Source organism: Podarcis liolepis, assembly GCF_965112155.1.
Source record: "Podarcis liolepis genome assembly, chromosome: 4".
NCBI classification, from domain to species: Eukaryota; Metazoa; Chordata; class Lepidosauria; order Squamata; family Lacertidae; genus Podarcis; species Podarcis liolepis.
The window spans coordinates 12,393,358-12,410,868 of NC_139558.1; the positions used below are offsets into that span (position 1 = coordinate 12,393,358).

Here is a 17,511-nt window from a genome sequence, read left to right on the forward strand (position 1 = left end):
CTGTCACCAGTCAGTACCAACTACAGGATATCCATCAACAACAGGTCAGGACAATCGGAGCCCCAAGTGGAAAGGTGAAAAATGCCCCATGTGCAGAGCAGCAGATAACTCAAGAAAGTTATTCGAGCCCAACATGATGTGCACTATATCGTCAAGGAATTAAGCAGGGAGAAGACTTTCCAGAAAACACCCTCCCAGTTTAGAAATAAGAACATTGCACCTAAGCTTGAGAGGTGTAAAAAGAGTGCTGTAATAATATTAGTATTATTATTATTAATAATAATAATTTTATTATTTATACCCCGCTTATCCGACTGGGTTGCCCCAGCCACTCTGGGCAGCTTCCAACACATATAAAAACATAATAAAACATCAAACATTAAAAGCTCCCCGATTCAGGGCTGCCTTCAGATATCTTCTAAAAGTTGTGTAGTTATTTATCTCCTTGACATCTGATGGGAGGCTGTTCCACAGGGAGGGTGCCACTGCCGAGAAGGCCCTTCGTACATCTATATAAAACAAACCCCCATAACAGAAACATATATCCACCCGGCTCTCTTTCTGAATTTCAGATAGTGGGTACTTGTCCCACTAGTAAACTTATAAGAGATATTTTATTTATTGTATTTTTATCTTGTACTGTAAGTCTCACGGACCGTGTTCACTGGGGTTCCCTGTGCCTGTTTTACCAACATCACGGCTCCTTATGTGGTGGTGGGCCTCAGCATCACTCTTCTTCCTGCAGCAATGCTACATGTGGGAAGGGCTCTCCCGCTGTTGCTATGGTTTTACCTTCCTCCCTGGACCAGTTAAGCTGGGGATTGACTGGTGTCTCCCTAGCAGCAGGATGTCCAGAGCTTGGGGTCCCTGTACCACCCTCTAGCATCTCTCCTGGTGATGGGGAACTTGTGGTCCTCCAGATGTGGTGGGACTCCAGTTCCCATCATCCACAGCCAGTGGCCAGGGATGATGGGACTTGTAGTCCAGCAACATCTGGAAGGCCACAGTTTTCCTCTCTCTGTACTAGAGAATAAAACGACCCTTGAGAAAAAAAAGCAATTTTTTTTTAAATATGTGGTGGACTTGTAAAAGGGTAAAAGAGTATTGGGAAATGATCCATAATGAATTGAAAAAAAAATGTTTACAAGTACCGTACTTTCCCCAAAACCCCCAAAGTCCTTTCTGTTGGGGATAATTCAGACTGAAATTCCCAGGTGTCAAAAAATGTTATTTATGTAAGCTGCTACTGTGGCCCGTGTTTTGTTAGCCCAAAAATGGAAAATGAGGTCCCAAGTAAAGAAGAGTGGCAGCTTAAGTTGACAGAATATGCGCAGATTGCAGACTTAACATATAGAATAAAAGAACAAGAAGAACATACGCTGAAAAAGCTGGCAGCGTTAATATAAGTTCAACAGTGTAAAAAAGTTATGATGGTTGTAATAATGGAATACTAAATGATATTGTTTCTGTAAAATATGCAGGGATTTATGATATGCAAAATGAAGAAGGGAAGTCATTGATATCTTAAGGACGTATAAATGAGAAAAATTAATATAAATTACCGGGTATGTAAAATAAATAAATAAAATGACCCTTGAGAACAGAGAACCTGGCCACCCACGATGAAGTGAAGTACAAACTGAATAGTCCCTAAGTGGTGCAGAAGCAAGCAAGCTGCGTGTTAGTTAGTCTTTCCTCGTTTTGTTTTATAAACCAGACATTTGTATAGAAGTTTGGAAGTGGATGTTACTGTAAAGTCACCATGTTTATAGGCAGAAGTTTGGATAGTAAAACGTTGAAACAGCCCTATGTTTCCACAATCTCTCCCTTCACCCTGACCCTGTTGAATTGTTTGTTCTAACTCAAGGGAGTTACAGTGTCTGAAAAACAGCTCTCAAGGCTGAATGAGCCTCTAGGCGCCCAGGCAATCTTAATACACTTTCATGACTGTGCAGCTTATTTTGTATTTCCATCATCCAAGAGTCATATCCCAAATGATGTCTTTAATTTCTTTATATGAAGGATTTCTTTACTGCCCTGCTTTGAAAGATTACTAGGGCAGTGTTCAAAAGCGTGAACGAAATATTGTGCAGAACTTAAAATAAATACAGACCCCATTTGCACTATACATTTAAAACAGTATTATTCTACTTTAAACAGTCATGGCTTCCACCACAGAATCATGGAAACTTCTAGCAACTCTCAGCACCCCTAACTAAAGTTCCCAGGCTTCTTTGGGTGGAAAGCTATGACTGTTTTAAAGCTGTATAACGCTGCTTTAAATGTAATAGCGCAGACAGGGCCACAATTTTAAATCGGCTGGCATTTTAAAAAGGCGACACAGACACAAAATGCCAATAAACCAGAGGATAATTTTAAAAAACCCTCAAAAATTATCTACTACAGTGGTACCTCGGGTTAAGTACTTAATTCGTTCCAGAGGTCCATTCTTAACCTGAAACTGTTCTTAACCTGAAGCACCACTTTAGCTAATGGGGCCTCCAGCTGCCGCTGCACCGCTGGAGCCCAGTTTCTGTTCTTATCCTGAAGCAAAGTTCTTAACCTGAAGCACTATTTCTGGGTTAGAGGAGTGTGTAACCTGAAGCGTATGTAACCTGAGGTACTACTGTATCTAAAATCTGTAGGTGAAGGTCTTCACTTGCTGCAGAAAATCTTGCAAAGCTGATGCCAGATTCACCTTGTAGGGGAGGTGATTTCAGAGTCACGGGGCCACTTTGGAAAAGGCCCTGCCCTTCGTGGAAGCGTTTTTGGAGCTGGTCTTCTCCAGGGGAGTTTAAGGCACAGACAAGCTAGTATGGGAAGAGTTTCTCCTTTAGCCATTAGGTTCCTAAGCTGTTTAGGACTTTAAAGGTAAGCCCTAGCACCTCCAATGGGTTAGCTTTGGAGCAAATAGAGAGTTAATGTAGATCTTTCAAGATACTTATGATATGAACTATTTTGTAAGCTGATTTTTATAGAAAAAAATTAATCCCCAAGGATTGGAAAGTTGACTGTGATCTGGTGGTGGCTGGGGCAACAGGCGCAAGTTTGCTTTGTGAAGTTTGCCCTTTATTCGGAGCTAAGGAATGGAGTTGTTTTTGTTGTTGATGATGCAGTTATGTGTTCTGTTGCTTTGTCTATCGGAGGCTGGCACAACTTCTGACCCACCAAGATGAATATGGTCTGCCTGCCAGATGTTTGACAGCACTTGCCTCTTCCCACCCAGCCCCTCAGGACTTGGCATGCGGTAAAAACAAGAGGTTTATTAAACACTCAATTATTAAACATGTTTGCATCACTGGTGGACTGTGTTTGGCTTGGTAGAATGCACGTTTTGCAGGTCTGGTCTAGAAACTCCTCACCATTTTTTGAAACGTTGCTGGGCTTACATACCGATCCTAAACATGCTTCCTTCGAAGGAAGTCCCAGCGAATGAAGCGTGCCTTTACTTCTTGATAGCATGCTTAGGATTACAGCCACCTTACACTTGTCCTTACAATTAGTGGCGTTAGCATCATTTGGTTACACTGAGACAGGCATGAAGTTAGAGCTGAAAAGCATTCCTGTGCATCTTGACCAATGTTTTCCTATTGTGCTGAGCCGCTTTGATGACTTGCTGAAATCTGGCTCCTTGAAAGATGCACTGGGCAGGCTTTTCTTATTTGAGGGTTGCTTTCAAAGAGCTTCGTTCCCACTTGTGACACAACAGGGCTGAAACATGATTTCCGTCGGCGGTTGGACTTATTCTAGCAATGTGCAGGTGTCATCTGCCTAGATCTTTACCCGGTCTTTGTCAAGGTATTCTGTGAATTTGTCAACTGGGGCAATACATGGAGATACAGTGGTACCTCTGGTTACGTACTTAATTCGTTCCGGAGGTCCATTCTTAACCTGAAGCACCACTTTAGCTAATGGGGCCTGCCGTTGCTGCTGCGCGATTTCTCTTCTCACCCTGAAGCAAAGTTCTTAACCTGAGGTATTATTTCTGGGCTAGCAGAGTCTGTAACCTGAAGCATATGTAACCTGAAGCGTATGTAACCCGAGGTACCACTGTAGTAATCTCTCCTTATCTCCCTGGTCTTCCTGATGTAGCACTCAAAATGACTCGTAATGTGAAGGGAGAGAAGAAATGAAGGTGGAGTTGTCTTTCTAGACAACCCATTGTTTACAACATCAGTTGTTGCCGAGGTGTATTTCCCATCATTTCTGGCCTCTGGCTGTGGCTAAAAGCAGGACTACCAGGTCCCCACCACTGGTGTTACTGGCCACCCTGCTCCTTTTGGAAGAGACTTGCAAGGGAAAAGCAGAAGTTCTTGGAAATCTCTAGGAGTGACCTGTAGGTTGTGCTGCTAGAGGATTCATTTGAATGAAAAGCAGCATAGAAACACAGTTGTACCTTGGTTTTTGAACGTCTCCATTGACAAACATTTCAGTTTTTGAACGCCATAAACCCGGAAGTACCGTATTTTTCGCTCTATAAGATGCACCAGACCATAAGACGCACCTAGCTTTTGGAGGAGGAAAACAAGAAAAACAATATTCTGAATCTCAGAAGCCAGAACAACAAGAGGGATCGTTGCGCAGCGATCCCTCTTGCTGTTCTGGCTTCTGGGATAGCTGCGCAGCCGGCATTCGCTCCATAAGACGCACACACATTTCCCCTTACTTTTTAGGAGGGAAAAAGTGAGTCTTATAGAGCAAAAAATACGGCAAATGCTTTGGTTTTCAAACACGCCTCGGAAGTCGAACATGCCACACGGCTTCAGCTGAGTACGAGATCCTGAGGCCTAGCTGTCGGCTATTGAGTTTTCAGTTTTTGAACGTTTCAGAACTCAAACAGTCTTCCGGAATGGATTATGTTTGAAAACCGAGGTACCACTGCATAACATAATAAATAAATCCAAGCCAAACCTTTGGCCTGCTAGGTCTCCCTGTTTGGCCTGCAAGGTTGTTTCAGCCAAGGCACAGACACCTAACATATCTGTGGAGGACAGGCATGATGTCAGGTGTGGAACAGGTAAAGGTGGGGCTTGGACAAAAGAAACTTTGCAGGATTGCCGGTGCTAGTTGGGAACTGCTTCAGGCAAAGTTTCAGTAAGTGTTTGGGAAGCCTTGCATACTCTTTTTTGACCAGGCGGTTTGATTTCAAACCATATGGGCAAGCCAGGGCACCTGATGTCTTCGTGGCATCAGCTGATTGACAGGTGGGTGACCCTGCCCACCTGTCAAGCTTGAACCGCTGGGGTGCTTGGAGATAAGGATCTGACCTGTCCGCCAGATCCAGATTCCCCCCCATTGATTTTTAACGTCCCATATAAAATTCTGCTCTTTGGCGTATTTTCAAGCTGCACAGAGCAATCCTTTGCATGGTTACTCTGAAATAGTACTTTGTTCTCCAATGCTGTAGACTGGCTACCTAAAAACCTCCATAGCTAAGGTTTAACTAAGCAATGACCTTGTCTTAAACATCTCTCATTTGAAAAGGAAAAAAAGAATCTTTTTTCCACTCCCCTCTCCCCTTTGGGGCCCTCACATCTCTCTCTCCAGGTGAATAAGGCTGTAGGAAACCTTCCTTTAGTGTAAATATCAACCGGCTTTGTTTCCTTTCAGTGTTTTGTGATAAGCACACACAGCTCTGTACAAAGAGCTCCACGTGCCCAACCAGCAGATGTTTGACTCTGGCTTGGGGAAGTCCCATGAGTTTGTGTTGAGCAGGAGGAGCCAAGCTGAAAAAAGCCTGGGGGAGCATTTCTGTTTAATTTCTGTGGCTTGCCTATTTCCCTTTTTAAAAAATGGTACGTGCATATAATGTGGCCAGTCTTGAGGAGGGGAAATCATTTCTGCCATTGAGAAAATTACGGTACATCTTTCTTGAAGGGCTTGGCTACATTGGGGAGCAAGGGCTTAAAAATCTCATTTTTCTCAGCCTTGAATAGGAGAAAGCATTAAAGCACCGCTAATTAATGAACGACAAAGGACTTCCGTGGTGGTTAAGTCCTTTGCAAAGCAATTGAAAGTCCAAAGGGCGCTGAGGCAGAGGGGCTTTAGTCGACAAAGAGTTTCACAGAACCGAAAAAAAACATTTTTGCAGCGTGAACATTAACGCTCCCCCTTCACCTTCAGCTTGTCTTACTCTCAGGGTCAATGCGGGTTGGGAGAACAAGAGCAAAGTTGCCTAGAAATACTATCCTTAAGAAACCTGCTTGTGACATCAAAGCTCTGCCTTTTTTGCCTTTTGTTTGCATCATGTGTTAGGCAGTGTAGACACCATACCATTAAAGTGTTGCCCCCCAACCCGAGACTGGGAAATATAACTTACCCTGCACGCTTATCAAACTACAGTTCCCACAATTCTGGGGGTTTTTTTTGTTTTTTTGGTGGGGATGTGTTTTAAAGGTATGGAGCTGTGTTCAAAATTAGTGCATTTGGCACCTGGCTTTTGACCACTTTTGCAACCAAGTGAAGGGTCATGTTAGAAACGCAAGAAGAAGAATAATAATATAATTTTTATTTATACCCCGCCCATCTGCCTGGGTTTCCCCAGCCACTCTGGGTATGTAAGCTGGATGTCAAATGGCTCCTTAAAACCAAGGTTACAGTCGCCAAAACAGAATGCTGTTTTGGAACAAGATGGCTCTAAAGTCATGTAGTCAAACCTTGGTCCCCAAATGCCTCCATTTTGAAACATTTTGGCTCTTGAACGTCGAAAACCTGGAATTAAATGCTCCGGTTTTCGAACGTTTTTCAGAATCTGAACATCCGACGCGGAGTGCAGGAAGCTCCTGCAACCAATTGGAAGCCGCGCCTCGGTTGTCGAACATTTTGGAAGCCGAACGGGCTTCCAGAATGGATTGCTTTTGACAACCAAGGTTTGACTGTATTTTTCAAATGATGGGCCGACTGTGATTGATTCTCTGTTAAACATCTGGGTAGTTCCGATGAGCACCTTGAACAAGTTGAAGAACTTTGAGAGCTTAAAGAAGAAAAGTCACTTGATCCAGAATATTTGGAGCAATAATTGGCCCTGAGACTTTGAAAAGCTGGTGTCTCTGGATCACGTTTGTCAGTTTTGTTGAATTAATTAAGCTAAATGGTTTTAATTGGATTTTGAATAAATGTGCAGTTAATTGTCACTGTTTTGAATTTTATTGTGCTATTATCTTCCTTTGTCGGTCGTGCAAGCCGCTGTTCTGAATCATGCTTTTTTATAGGGTTGGGGTGACTTCATGGAACCAAATGTACAGCAGCCCCAAAAGGTTTGGGAGCCACTGATCCTTCCATATAATGCTCTGTATACTGAATTCCTGCCCTAAAACACTGGCTCAGGATTTCAGTGTTGGATCTAGGGAAGGGTTTGTACCAACACCTGACCAATGAGGAATTTGTCAGCAAATGGCAGAAAACCATGGCTAAAAAAGCCACCTCTATTGGTCTGTCACCCCCCCAACTGTATTACCTGGGTTATGAAGGTGCCCTAAAGACGTTAAAGCAAAGATTACGGGATAATGCACACAGTGACTTGCGATCTCGATCACACGCAGTCTGTAGTCCGCTGGCAGTAGGAGTACAATATGGGCATGTCTTTAAGTTAATATCTTACATTAAAAACCTGACAGTACCAAACTATCAAAGGCTTTTCACCAAAGCCAGACTAAACGTCTTTCCTTCTGCAGTGTTGGATGGCAGGTTGAGAGGAGTTCCCTACCAGGACAGACTTTGCTCTTGTGCTCAAGACATCGATTCCATAAAACATATTTTGTTGCAGTGTGCAAAATATGAGCAAGCCATGGCTGAACTGATACTACCCTTGCTGGTACCTTTCCCGGGAAAATCAGAGGCTCACTATGTCAGGTTCCTATTGGAAGACTGGACAAATGCTAGAACATTAGCAGTGGCAAATTTCTTATCAGTGGTTGCAAGAACCAATGATCCCTATATTCTGAACAAAATGCTTGTTTAACCTGGAGGTAGGCTGTATGAATTGTGTATTGCTTTGTAGCGATTTGTTGGGTCTCTGGACCGTAATAAAGATTGTTGTTGTTGTTGCTTTTATAATTATGTCAGCCTTAGTCCTTTAACAGAGGTGTGTGGGTGTCAGAGAATGAGGGAAATTGACGTGTAAAGCAATATTTTATCGTTTAAACAGGTGGCTGAATCCTTTATTTGTTACCGGTCATAAAAGGAAACTAGAGGAGGATGATATGTTTCAGGTACTCACCGAAGATTCCTCTAAGGTGCTTGGGGAGGGGTTGCAGTGGTAAGTAGATAACAGAATATCAGTGATTGTATTTGGATTTTTTTTATTCTTCCACAGCATGCATCAATCTGTCTCTTCCCCAGGTCAAGGATTTTTGAAATATATGAGAGGGAAAACCCTGTAGTACCAGCTTTCTGCTCTATCTCTGCTTGGTGTGTTTGTATATTGGAGTTCTTGTGAGGCAAGACAGGTTTTTCAATGGCTCAAGTATCAGAATTGCCTTGAATTGCATTTAAACTGATTTCCGGCTCTCTCTGTGTTGCGGAAAGTACCGTAACCATTTTGATAGATCTCTCAATAACTTTGTAAGTGCGGGCTTATTCTGACCCGTGCCTGTTTATAGGCTCAACTTGTCCTTGCAGGAAAAGCAAACAACTGACGCTTGACTGCTCTCATAAGCTCAGGAGAAGGCCTCTCTCTTTTCCAGCAAATTATCACAGTTCATCTTATGTTTCTGTACAGTTGATACATGAAAGCGATCATTTTGTGGACTGATACTTGTCTTTTCCTTTCTTTCATTTTCTTTCTCTCTCTCTGCCCCCCTCCCCTTCAGCATCCTTCACTCATGTTTTATTTTATAGGTACTGGGACAGAGAAGTGCAAAAGGCAAAAAAGGAAGCGAGGATGCCACATTTAACAAAGGCGATTATACTTTGCTACTGGAAATCTTATCTACTTCTGGGATTTTTCACGCTGATTGAGGTAATGCAATGAAAGAGATGCGCTGTAAGATCATAGAAATCATAGAATCATGTAGAGTTGGAAGGGACTATGAGGATCATTTAGTGCAATGCAGGAATAACAGGGATCAAACCTGTGACCTGGGCATGATCAGCACCACGCTCTGACCAGCTGAGCTGTTTTGCAAGGCAGAATTTGGTGTGGTGGTCCTGCTCTCTTCCTTTCCCTTTCCCTCAAGCCTCCATCTCCCCTTTCCAAGCGTTGACACCCTTGCAGCTTTAAATGCTGAAGACAACAAATGGGCTAGAGACACTAGCCGCAAGCGGTACTCCTCTGTGTATTTTTGGTTTAGCGGCACTAATTAAAGCTGTTTTTCTGCCTTCAGGCAAAGCTGCAGGCTCAACTGACTTCAGTTTGGCTCCTCAGTTTGATTGCTTTTTCTCTAGGAAGTGCCACATTTACACAATACCTTATCTGTGTATCTGAAGAAGTGTGCATGCACACGAAAGCTCATACCAAGAACTAACTTAGTTGGTCTTTAAGGTGCTACTGGAAGGATTTTTTTTATTTTTGACAATACCTTTAAAGAGCTATGATCCCACTTTAAACCTTCGTGGCTTCAAGTGGCTGTAGTTTGTCAAGGATGCTGAGAGTTGTTAGGAGACCCCATTTCCCTTCCAGAGCAGAGTGGTTTTAGGAACCAGTCCTTCTTCTTAGGAAACTCTGGGATTTGTAGCTGTGTGAGGGGAATAGGGGGTCCCCTAACAATTCTCAGGGACGCGGGTGGCGCTGTGGGTTAAACCACAGAGCCTAGGACGTGCCGATCAGAAGGTCGGCAGTTCAAATCCCCGTGACGGGGTGAGCTCCCGTTGCTCTGTCCCTGCTCCTGCCAACCTAGCAGTTTGAAAGCACATCGAAGTGCAAGTAGATAAATAGGTACCGCTCCGTTGGGAAGGTAAACGGCGTTTCCGTGCGCTGCTCTGGTTCGCCAGAAGTGGCTTAGTCATGCTGGCCACATGACCCGGAAGCTGTACGCTGGCTCCCTCGGCCAATAAAGCGAGATGAGCGCTGCAACCCCAGGGTCAGCCACGACTGGACCTAATGGTCAGGGGTCCCTTTACCTTTACCTTTAACAATTCTCTGCGCCTGTAATAAGCCACAACTCCCAGAATTATTTTGGGGGCAGCCATAGTTGTTTAAAGTGGTATCATAGTGCTTTCAACCTATAGTGTGAATGTGCCTGGTGACTTCAAATGCAGCAGTCATAGTGCTGAGAGTATGCCGATATTGTCCCACAGTAGCCAGGTAGGTCCTATATTCCCTTTATAGCCTGTAGTCTCCAAGAGGCAACTGATTGTGACATTTTTGGTAGGGTGTGGACAGATGAGGGCTCCTAGACAGATTATTTTCAGAGAGCTAGTGTAGCACCACAGCAAACAGATTGCACTATGAACCTGAAAGTTCCAGGTTCAAATCCTGGCATTGCTTTGAATTTTCCAGGTAAGCATCTTTCCCCCACATTCTGACTCACGCTCTTCAACTACACCATTGTGTCTAAGCACGTAGCAAAGCTTAGGTGCAAATGACCGGTGTAGGAAGGTAAAAAAAAATAGTCCCCATGTTGTGCAGAAACATGTTCTATTAGCTACGAAACAGTGGACTAAGATGGTTTGATGTTTGCTGGTTAAGATGATTCTGCTTTTGAAGCAAGTTAAAATGAGACGCTATTCTCTTCTAGAGGAAGATTTCGCTATTATGATTCTGCTGTGTTTATTAAAAGCCTCTCCCTCCACCCCCGCTTTTCTCCCCACTCTTTAGGAAACGCTCAAATTAATCCAGCCTATATTTCTGGGAATGATTATTGCTTATTTTGAAAACAGTGGCTCGGATGTTGCCTTGAAATATGCCTATGCCTCCGCAGCTGCCTTGTCCGTGTGTACACTGGTTTTGGCCATCTCTCACCACTTGTATTTTTATCACGTACAACGTGCCGGCATGAAGCTTAGAGTGGCCATGTGCCACATGATTTATCGCAAGGTGGGTAATATATTTCATTTATCTCAATAAACAGGGCGCTTAAATATGTGGGGTCTTGCCTGACTTTGCATATGCTGAAGCAACTCCCTTTTAAAACATATGCTTGAAGTTGATAGCATTAGGAACAGGGAGGGGGGGGGAAATCCATGGATAATATTTGGATTGTGATTAGGTTTTGTTTTATTTGACTTATTCTGCACTGGATCTTTGTTCAGAGATGAGGCTCTGACGGCTGACTTTTTGAAGCAAAACACTACAAGCTGGAGAGGCCTTGGCAGCCATTATACACACTCCTAGACCTTTACAGGAACATACCAAAAGAGGCTAAGAAGAAAGATTTAACTGTCAAGGTCCAGGAATGTGGGCTGATGCTGGGAGGATGAATACAAACCCGGGGTAGTAGTAAATCAGTTTCCAGCGGCTTCTTGTTTGTGACATGGTGGGCCTAAATTTTGTTTTCATTCTTGCCCTTGAACTCAGGAACTTGAACCTTCACTCTCCACCCAAAATGTCTCTGACAAAAAAATTCCTCCTGTATTTGCAATATAAGACATGGGTAGGGCTGGGCGATATATCGTCCAAAACCAGTTTGAAGTCCATATTGTGACATCGGTTTCATAATTTTTGACCTGGCAATATATCATGAATCATGATGTGTGTTTTTGTGCTATGCAAAAATCAGAATGGGGGAAAATCGGCGAAGCCAGCCAATGCCTCTCCATAATTCCATCCTTATTTCAGACATTATGATATATCAATATATTGCAATGTTTAGATGGTGGTATGTTGGTCTTGAAAACCAACTATTGCCCAGCCCACATGGGTGGAATACATTTTCTTTTCCCTGTTAATGGCTGCATTTCCTTGGGGTTCTTCTGTTGAGGTTAAATGTTGATGGTTAAACCAGCAGTGGCCAGGACCAGAAGGGTCTGGGGCCATTCTTTTTCTCTTTCATGCCCCACCTAGCAAGTCGCTGACAGACGGACTGATCGCTGTTGTCTGAACTGATCCCTTGCAGATCTTATAAGGTTGTCCCAAGGAAAAGAGATATTGCTAAAGATCTAGGACTGATTTAAAATAGCATGCTTTTTTTTGGCAAAGAGATTGGAAAATTGGGATGGAACACACTTATGAATGAAAACATGGGAAATTGGTATGGATTGGAACTGGACCCATCCATTTTCTAGTAGTTTTGCTAACTGGTCTTGAAGGGGGCTGGACTTTGGTCCTTTTTATGAGCCCTGAAGCAGGGTAAAATCCAGCTGTTTACCTAGGCATTGCTGTGACCTATGGTGGGAGATGCTCTCCCCATGGAACTAGTTCATCATTATTCATGTAAGGTGCAGCTAGCTAGCAACTTAGGCGCCTCTCTCTCTCTCTCTCTCTCTCTCTCTCTCTCTCTCTGTGTGTGTGTGTCTGTGCTGGGTTGGAACCATAGTGTATGCATATATATGTATGTATGTGTGTGTGTGTGAGAGAGAGAGAGAGAGAGAGAGAGAGAGGGAGAGATGTGTCTCTAGTCGTCTTGGTAAAGCTGCATTTGTTTTTAGTGCATTTGCTGATACCTGGGAAATCATCCCTTAGGAGTTATCTTGTAATGGAGTAAGCACATGGCTTTCTTGTACATAAACATATCTCTGAGGTATTAATTTGCCGTTCCGGATGAGATATCTCAAGTCTGTTATGGGATTTAATAAAACAATAAAATAGCCTTTACATCGAACGCTGCTTGTGGAGAGTAAAAACCAGTTTGGTGGGGAAAAGACAAATGGGCTTGTGTTGTGCTCTTATCGCTTTATTTTTAGTAATGCAATTAGTTTTTTTCTGTTTGATCTTCCCACATTGCAGAAGTCCTGGAACACACTAAGCATAGGTCTTTGTCAAACTGTGTATGGGGGGGGGGAGGTGTTTGTGGGGAGGAAAGTGGTTGCAATTTTCTCCACTTCCACCGGCACACTGTGTGCTCACCATTAAACCATGGTTAATCTTGACCATGGTTTAAATTGACATGTGAGAGGCATTGTTATGTGTCGTTTGAGGTTGGAATTGGTTTTAGTTTTGAAAAACAACTTTTGGATAATGATGAGATCAGGGTAGTTTACGGTGCGTCATTTGTAAGATATAGGTTTGTCCTTGTGAGTCACGTTGCCTCACTTTCAGATTGTTTGGAAAAAGTAATGTTGACAGGATGTGTTGGAGGAATGATGCTGATTTATAAAGCACATCACTGTTTGGTGGTGTTTTGATTAGAAACCTCAAAAGACCAGGATCTGGACACAGTGAATTGTGTACAAAGATTGGCTTCCATAGTTGGCCTGGAAGTCAAGGACTATTGAGTACAAGGTGTTCCTCAGTAGAAGATCCCGACAATGCGCTACAGCATAGATATGCACAATAAGAAGCTCTGTACTTAAAATGTTGCCAGTATTGTCATGTGAGAGGTGCAGGAAGAGAAGCTGGCTTCATTCCCAGTCCTTTACTTTCTTTAAAACAAATCCCACATAAATCCTTTCATAACAGTAGAAACCTTCAACAGTTAACGTTCTTCTAATGCAGGAACTTATCACCCATGTATGTATTGAAGATACACCTGTTTACACAGGCATTCTCTTAATCTTTCGACCTGTGTCTCAAGTTTTAATGGGATTGTTTTGTGGCTTATTTAAATTATGGATGTTTATAATACCTGTGCAATTGGTCTTTAAACTTGTAAACCACTTGGGAGCCTATTTTGGCGGTTTATAAGGACAAAAGAGCTTGCTTGATAAGCCAGAGCCTCATCTAGTTCAGTATTCTCGGGGTTACCAACCAGATATCTGTGGGGAGCCTGCAAACAGAACCAAGTCTGGAAAATATGGTGAACAAAATACCCTACAATGCAACTAGAGAAATTAGACTTCTCTCTCTCTTTCTCTCTAGGCACTTCGTCTGAGCAATGCAGCCATGACAAAGACTACAACGGGCCAGATTGTAAATCTTCTATCAAATGATGTGAATAAATTTGATCAGGTAAGGCCCAGTATTGATAGCGTGGAATTCAGATAGTGGTTTGCTTTGGGGGAAACAAGCCACGATCAGGTTTATTTCTTCCATACTCTAGGAGGGATTAGTGAATCGGGAGTCATTGGCGTGTTCACAGTAAACCACCCATCACAATTTAACCTGAAGCACCCAGTGTCATGACAGTATTGAGCACCCAACTCTAGGGGTGCTTTTAGCACCTTGTTCTTTTATATGGTGAACTCTCTTCTGAAGAATGGCTCACAGGGAGGGCTTGTCCACACTTCTGTTTGCGCCATGCCTAGAAAGCATGGGTCCATATTTAAATATGCTCTCTGTTCCTGTTTTTGAAAATGATGATGATGATGATAATAATAATAATAATAATAATAATAGAAAGCATGGGTCCAAAAGGTTTCCTCCTTGTCCTATTCGTTACCCATGGTGCTGAATCAGAGCAAACATCAATCTGGAGGAAGCACTCTTTTTCCCCTTTCAGTTATTATTTATACTTTATTGAATTTATATACCGCCTGGGGGGTCTCAAGGCGGTTCACAGAATAAAATCAAGATATAAAACCACAAAATACATAATAAATTTAAATTTATAAAAATTTATAATGAATTTGAAAGACATAGATATGTTCCTGTCACATTGACTTCCTTTTAAATTGTTTGGGGAAAGTAATGTTTTTCTCTTCTGATTTAAAATTCTATATAAAAAAAGTCAAAGATGGAAAGATTCTTTGCGGTGGATTTTGTTTTGTAACATTCTGTAAATTTTATCTGTAAATTGTCAAGGCTAGTACAATAAAGCTTTAGTTCAAGATGATTGAAATAATTGTTTGCCTGCAGGCTCGTTTGCATACAGACACACAAACTGCTGCCGCCAGAATTTCTTCCATGTAGTCATCTTTGGTTCAGGGGTACCTGCAAATATCCGCATGCGAACTAGAAGTGACTTTGTTTTCTTTCAGCCCCATCTACATGTTTATTTCTCGTTCGTTTAGAAATTTCTCCATGAGTCACACAGGCAGTGCATTTTTTCTAAAGAAAATGTTTAGGGGAACTCTCATTTTGACTCAAGAATATCACCATTTTATAGTTCAAATCGGGAAAAATAAATGCAGTAAATGGACAAAAGTACAAAGTTTCACAAAATGTTTAGGGGTATACGTACCCCTGCGCCCCCCCCCCCCGAAAAAAATCACTGGTCACAGGCATCTCTGAACCCAGGTATGATTGTGTAACGGAATTTGCCATTGCTGCTAAAATATATGAAATACACCTGCGACTTATCACACACTCGGTTCTAATGTTTGCTTTCAGTAAAGTTGTGTGTTTCTGTTTCTGCAGGTGACTATTTTTTTGCACTTCTTATGGGCCGGACCCCTTCAAGCGATAGCAGTTACTGCGCTTCTTTGGCTTGAAATTGGCCCCTCCTGTCTTGCGGGAATGGCTGTTTTAATTATTCTCCTTCCTCTGCAAAGCTGCCTTGGGAGGCTGTTCTCATCGCTGAGGTAAAAGCGTTTGGCGTCTTGTGATTTTTGTTTCAGAATGTTTAAAAGATCCCTAGAAATAAACCTGCCAACTTCATTTTTGTTTTGTTTTGTATTTTGTTATGTGCACATTTTTACATAAAGTATTGAAAAAAAGGGAGTGTGTTCATTCAGTGGAAAGAACAGAAAGCACTGGAAGTCCTTGCTTATATGATACAGGTTTTTGTTTTTTGTTTTAATCTTCATGACATCTTGTTTTTGAACTATTTGCTTGGGTAATCAAGAGTAAGGAACGTATTGCATTAGGGCGGGTTGAAATTTTCAACTTTTAAATTCAAGAAATGAGGGGTGCTAAAAGATAGTTTGGTTAAATTAATATATTTTAGTTTTATTCGGTAAGTAAACTGTTTGTAAAATTGCACAGAAATCAGTGATTGCCCAAGTACTTGCAGTTATATTCTACAATATTTATTTATTTATTTATTTAGCATTACCCAGCATTTTCAGAATGTAAACTAAACATTCTTTGGTTTTTCCAAGAGCAGCGTATGTGCTTTTAAAATCAAACATAGATTTACCAAACTAAATACTGTCCGATTGCAAAAATAATAGCAGGTTTGAATTCCCTCACACCCAAAACCACGTTTTTAAGACCGCTTACGGAAGAAATTTGCAAACTTGAGCTTTGACCGCCTAAAATGACATGCTCTGCCATTGCATTCTCTTTTGGTTGACGTGTCTGCTTTAAAAGGCATTAAAGAAAAAATGTGGCAAATTCTCAGTTACTGCATTTGTTGAGGTTTTGAAAAGACAAATTGCTCAGTGGTAAGGCCAACTATTATTTTATTTATTTATTTATTCATTCATTCATTCATTCATTCATTCATTCATTCATTCCCCACTCACCTGGCTGGATTTCCCCAGTCACTCTGGGTGGCTCCCAATAGACTATTATTATTATAATTAATTAATTAATTAATGTGATAAAACATCAAACATAAAAAACTTCCCTAAACAGGGCTGCCTTCAGATGTCATCTAAAAGTCAGGTAGTTGTTTATTTCCTTGACATCTGACGGGAGGGTGTTCCACAGGGCAGGTGCCACTACCGAGAAGGCCCTCTGCCTGGTTCCCTGTCACCTCACTTCTCGCTGTAAGGGAACCGCCAAAAGGTCCTTAGCGTTGGACTTCGGTGTCCAGGCTGAACAATGGCTGGAGACGTTCCTTCAATTCAATAAAACTAGTGACTTCCCACTCACCCAACAGCAACATTTATAACCCAGATTGCATACAATTGCGTTTTAAAGTTTGGGCAGTATCTATTTAGATTCTCAATTTTATCCCTCCAACACTTCCATGAGGTAGGCATGGAACTTCGCCACGGCAACTTCAGTGAACATTATGACTGAGTGATGGATTTTTCTTGGGTCCAGCATTTTTTCAGCCAAATGTCAGTCTACCAAAAAAAAAGTTTTGTTGTTTTTTGCCGGGCTTCTTAAAACCCTGTGAGGTTTCCTTGTTGCAGAGGGAATTCTAGAGTTGTGTAATATTAAGCTTTTAGGTATATAAAGGTTATTCTAGATTGCAGAAAGGAGCAGGGCTGACTCATAATGGTCTTGAGGAAATAAATTTGGGCCCTGCCCGCATGGTGTCCCTGAGGATATCTTTTACTTCCTTCTACAAATGCAACCAGCATATTCATGCCAATAGGGGAAAGTGAAGTTCTGTACTTTGAGAGGAAATGTCAGAAGGGGAGAGGACTATGGAGGCAAGGACCAGGAAAATATCTGAGAAGAAAGAATGGTTGCTGCTGGTGGACCTTCTTGTCCACCTTCTTGTCTTTGCGTCTCGGGCAAGATACCCTCAGTGTGGATCCATAACCCACTGCATGCCACCAGCTTCCCCATGGGGAATTTTCCGGAAGAATGCGGATGGCAGACAGCGATAATGCCAGGTACCTGACCCGATTTTAGCTGCCTTGTCCTGCCTCTTCTCAAAGCCATCTGCCACCAACTCCACTGTGGGGAGGTTCTTGAAG

General features: G+C 42.2%; 1 protein-coding gene across 1 annotated transcript in view; it reads left to right on the top strand.

Moving 5' to 3' along the window:
- ABCC4 (ATP binding cassette subfamily C member 4 (PEL blood group)) overlaps positions 1 to 17,511 on the top strand; it is a 166,861-nt gene that overhangs the window by 10,277 nt on the left and 139,073 nt on the right. Inside the window, exons 2-6 of the mRNA XM_083501067.1 lie at positions 8,147 to 8,257; positions 8,839 to 8,959; positions 10,757 to 10,975; positions 13,895 to 13,984; positions 15,332 to 15,495. Coding sequence (XP_083357193.1) covers positions 8,147 to 8,257; positions 8,839 to 8,959; positions 10,757 to 10,975; positions 13,895 to 13,984; positions 15,332 to 15,495 — 705 coding nt within the window. The remainder of the gene's footprint in view (positions 1 to 8,146; positions 8,258 to 8,838; positions 8,960 to 10,756; positions 10,976 to 13,894; positions 13,985 to 15,331; positions 15,496 to 17,511) is intronic.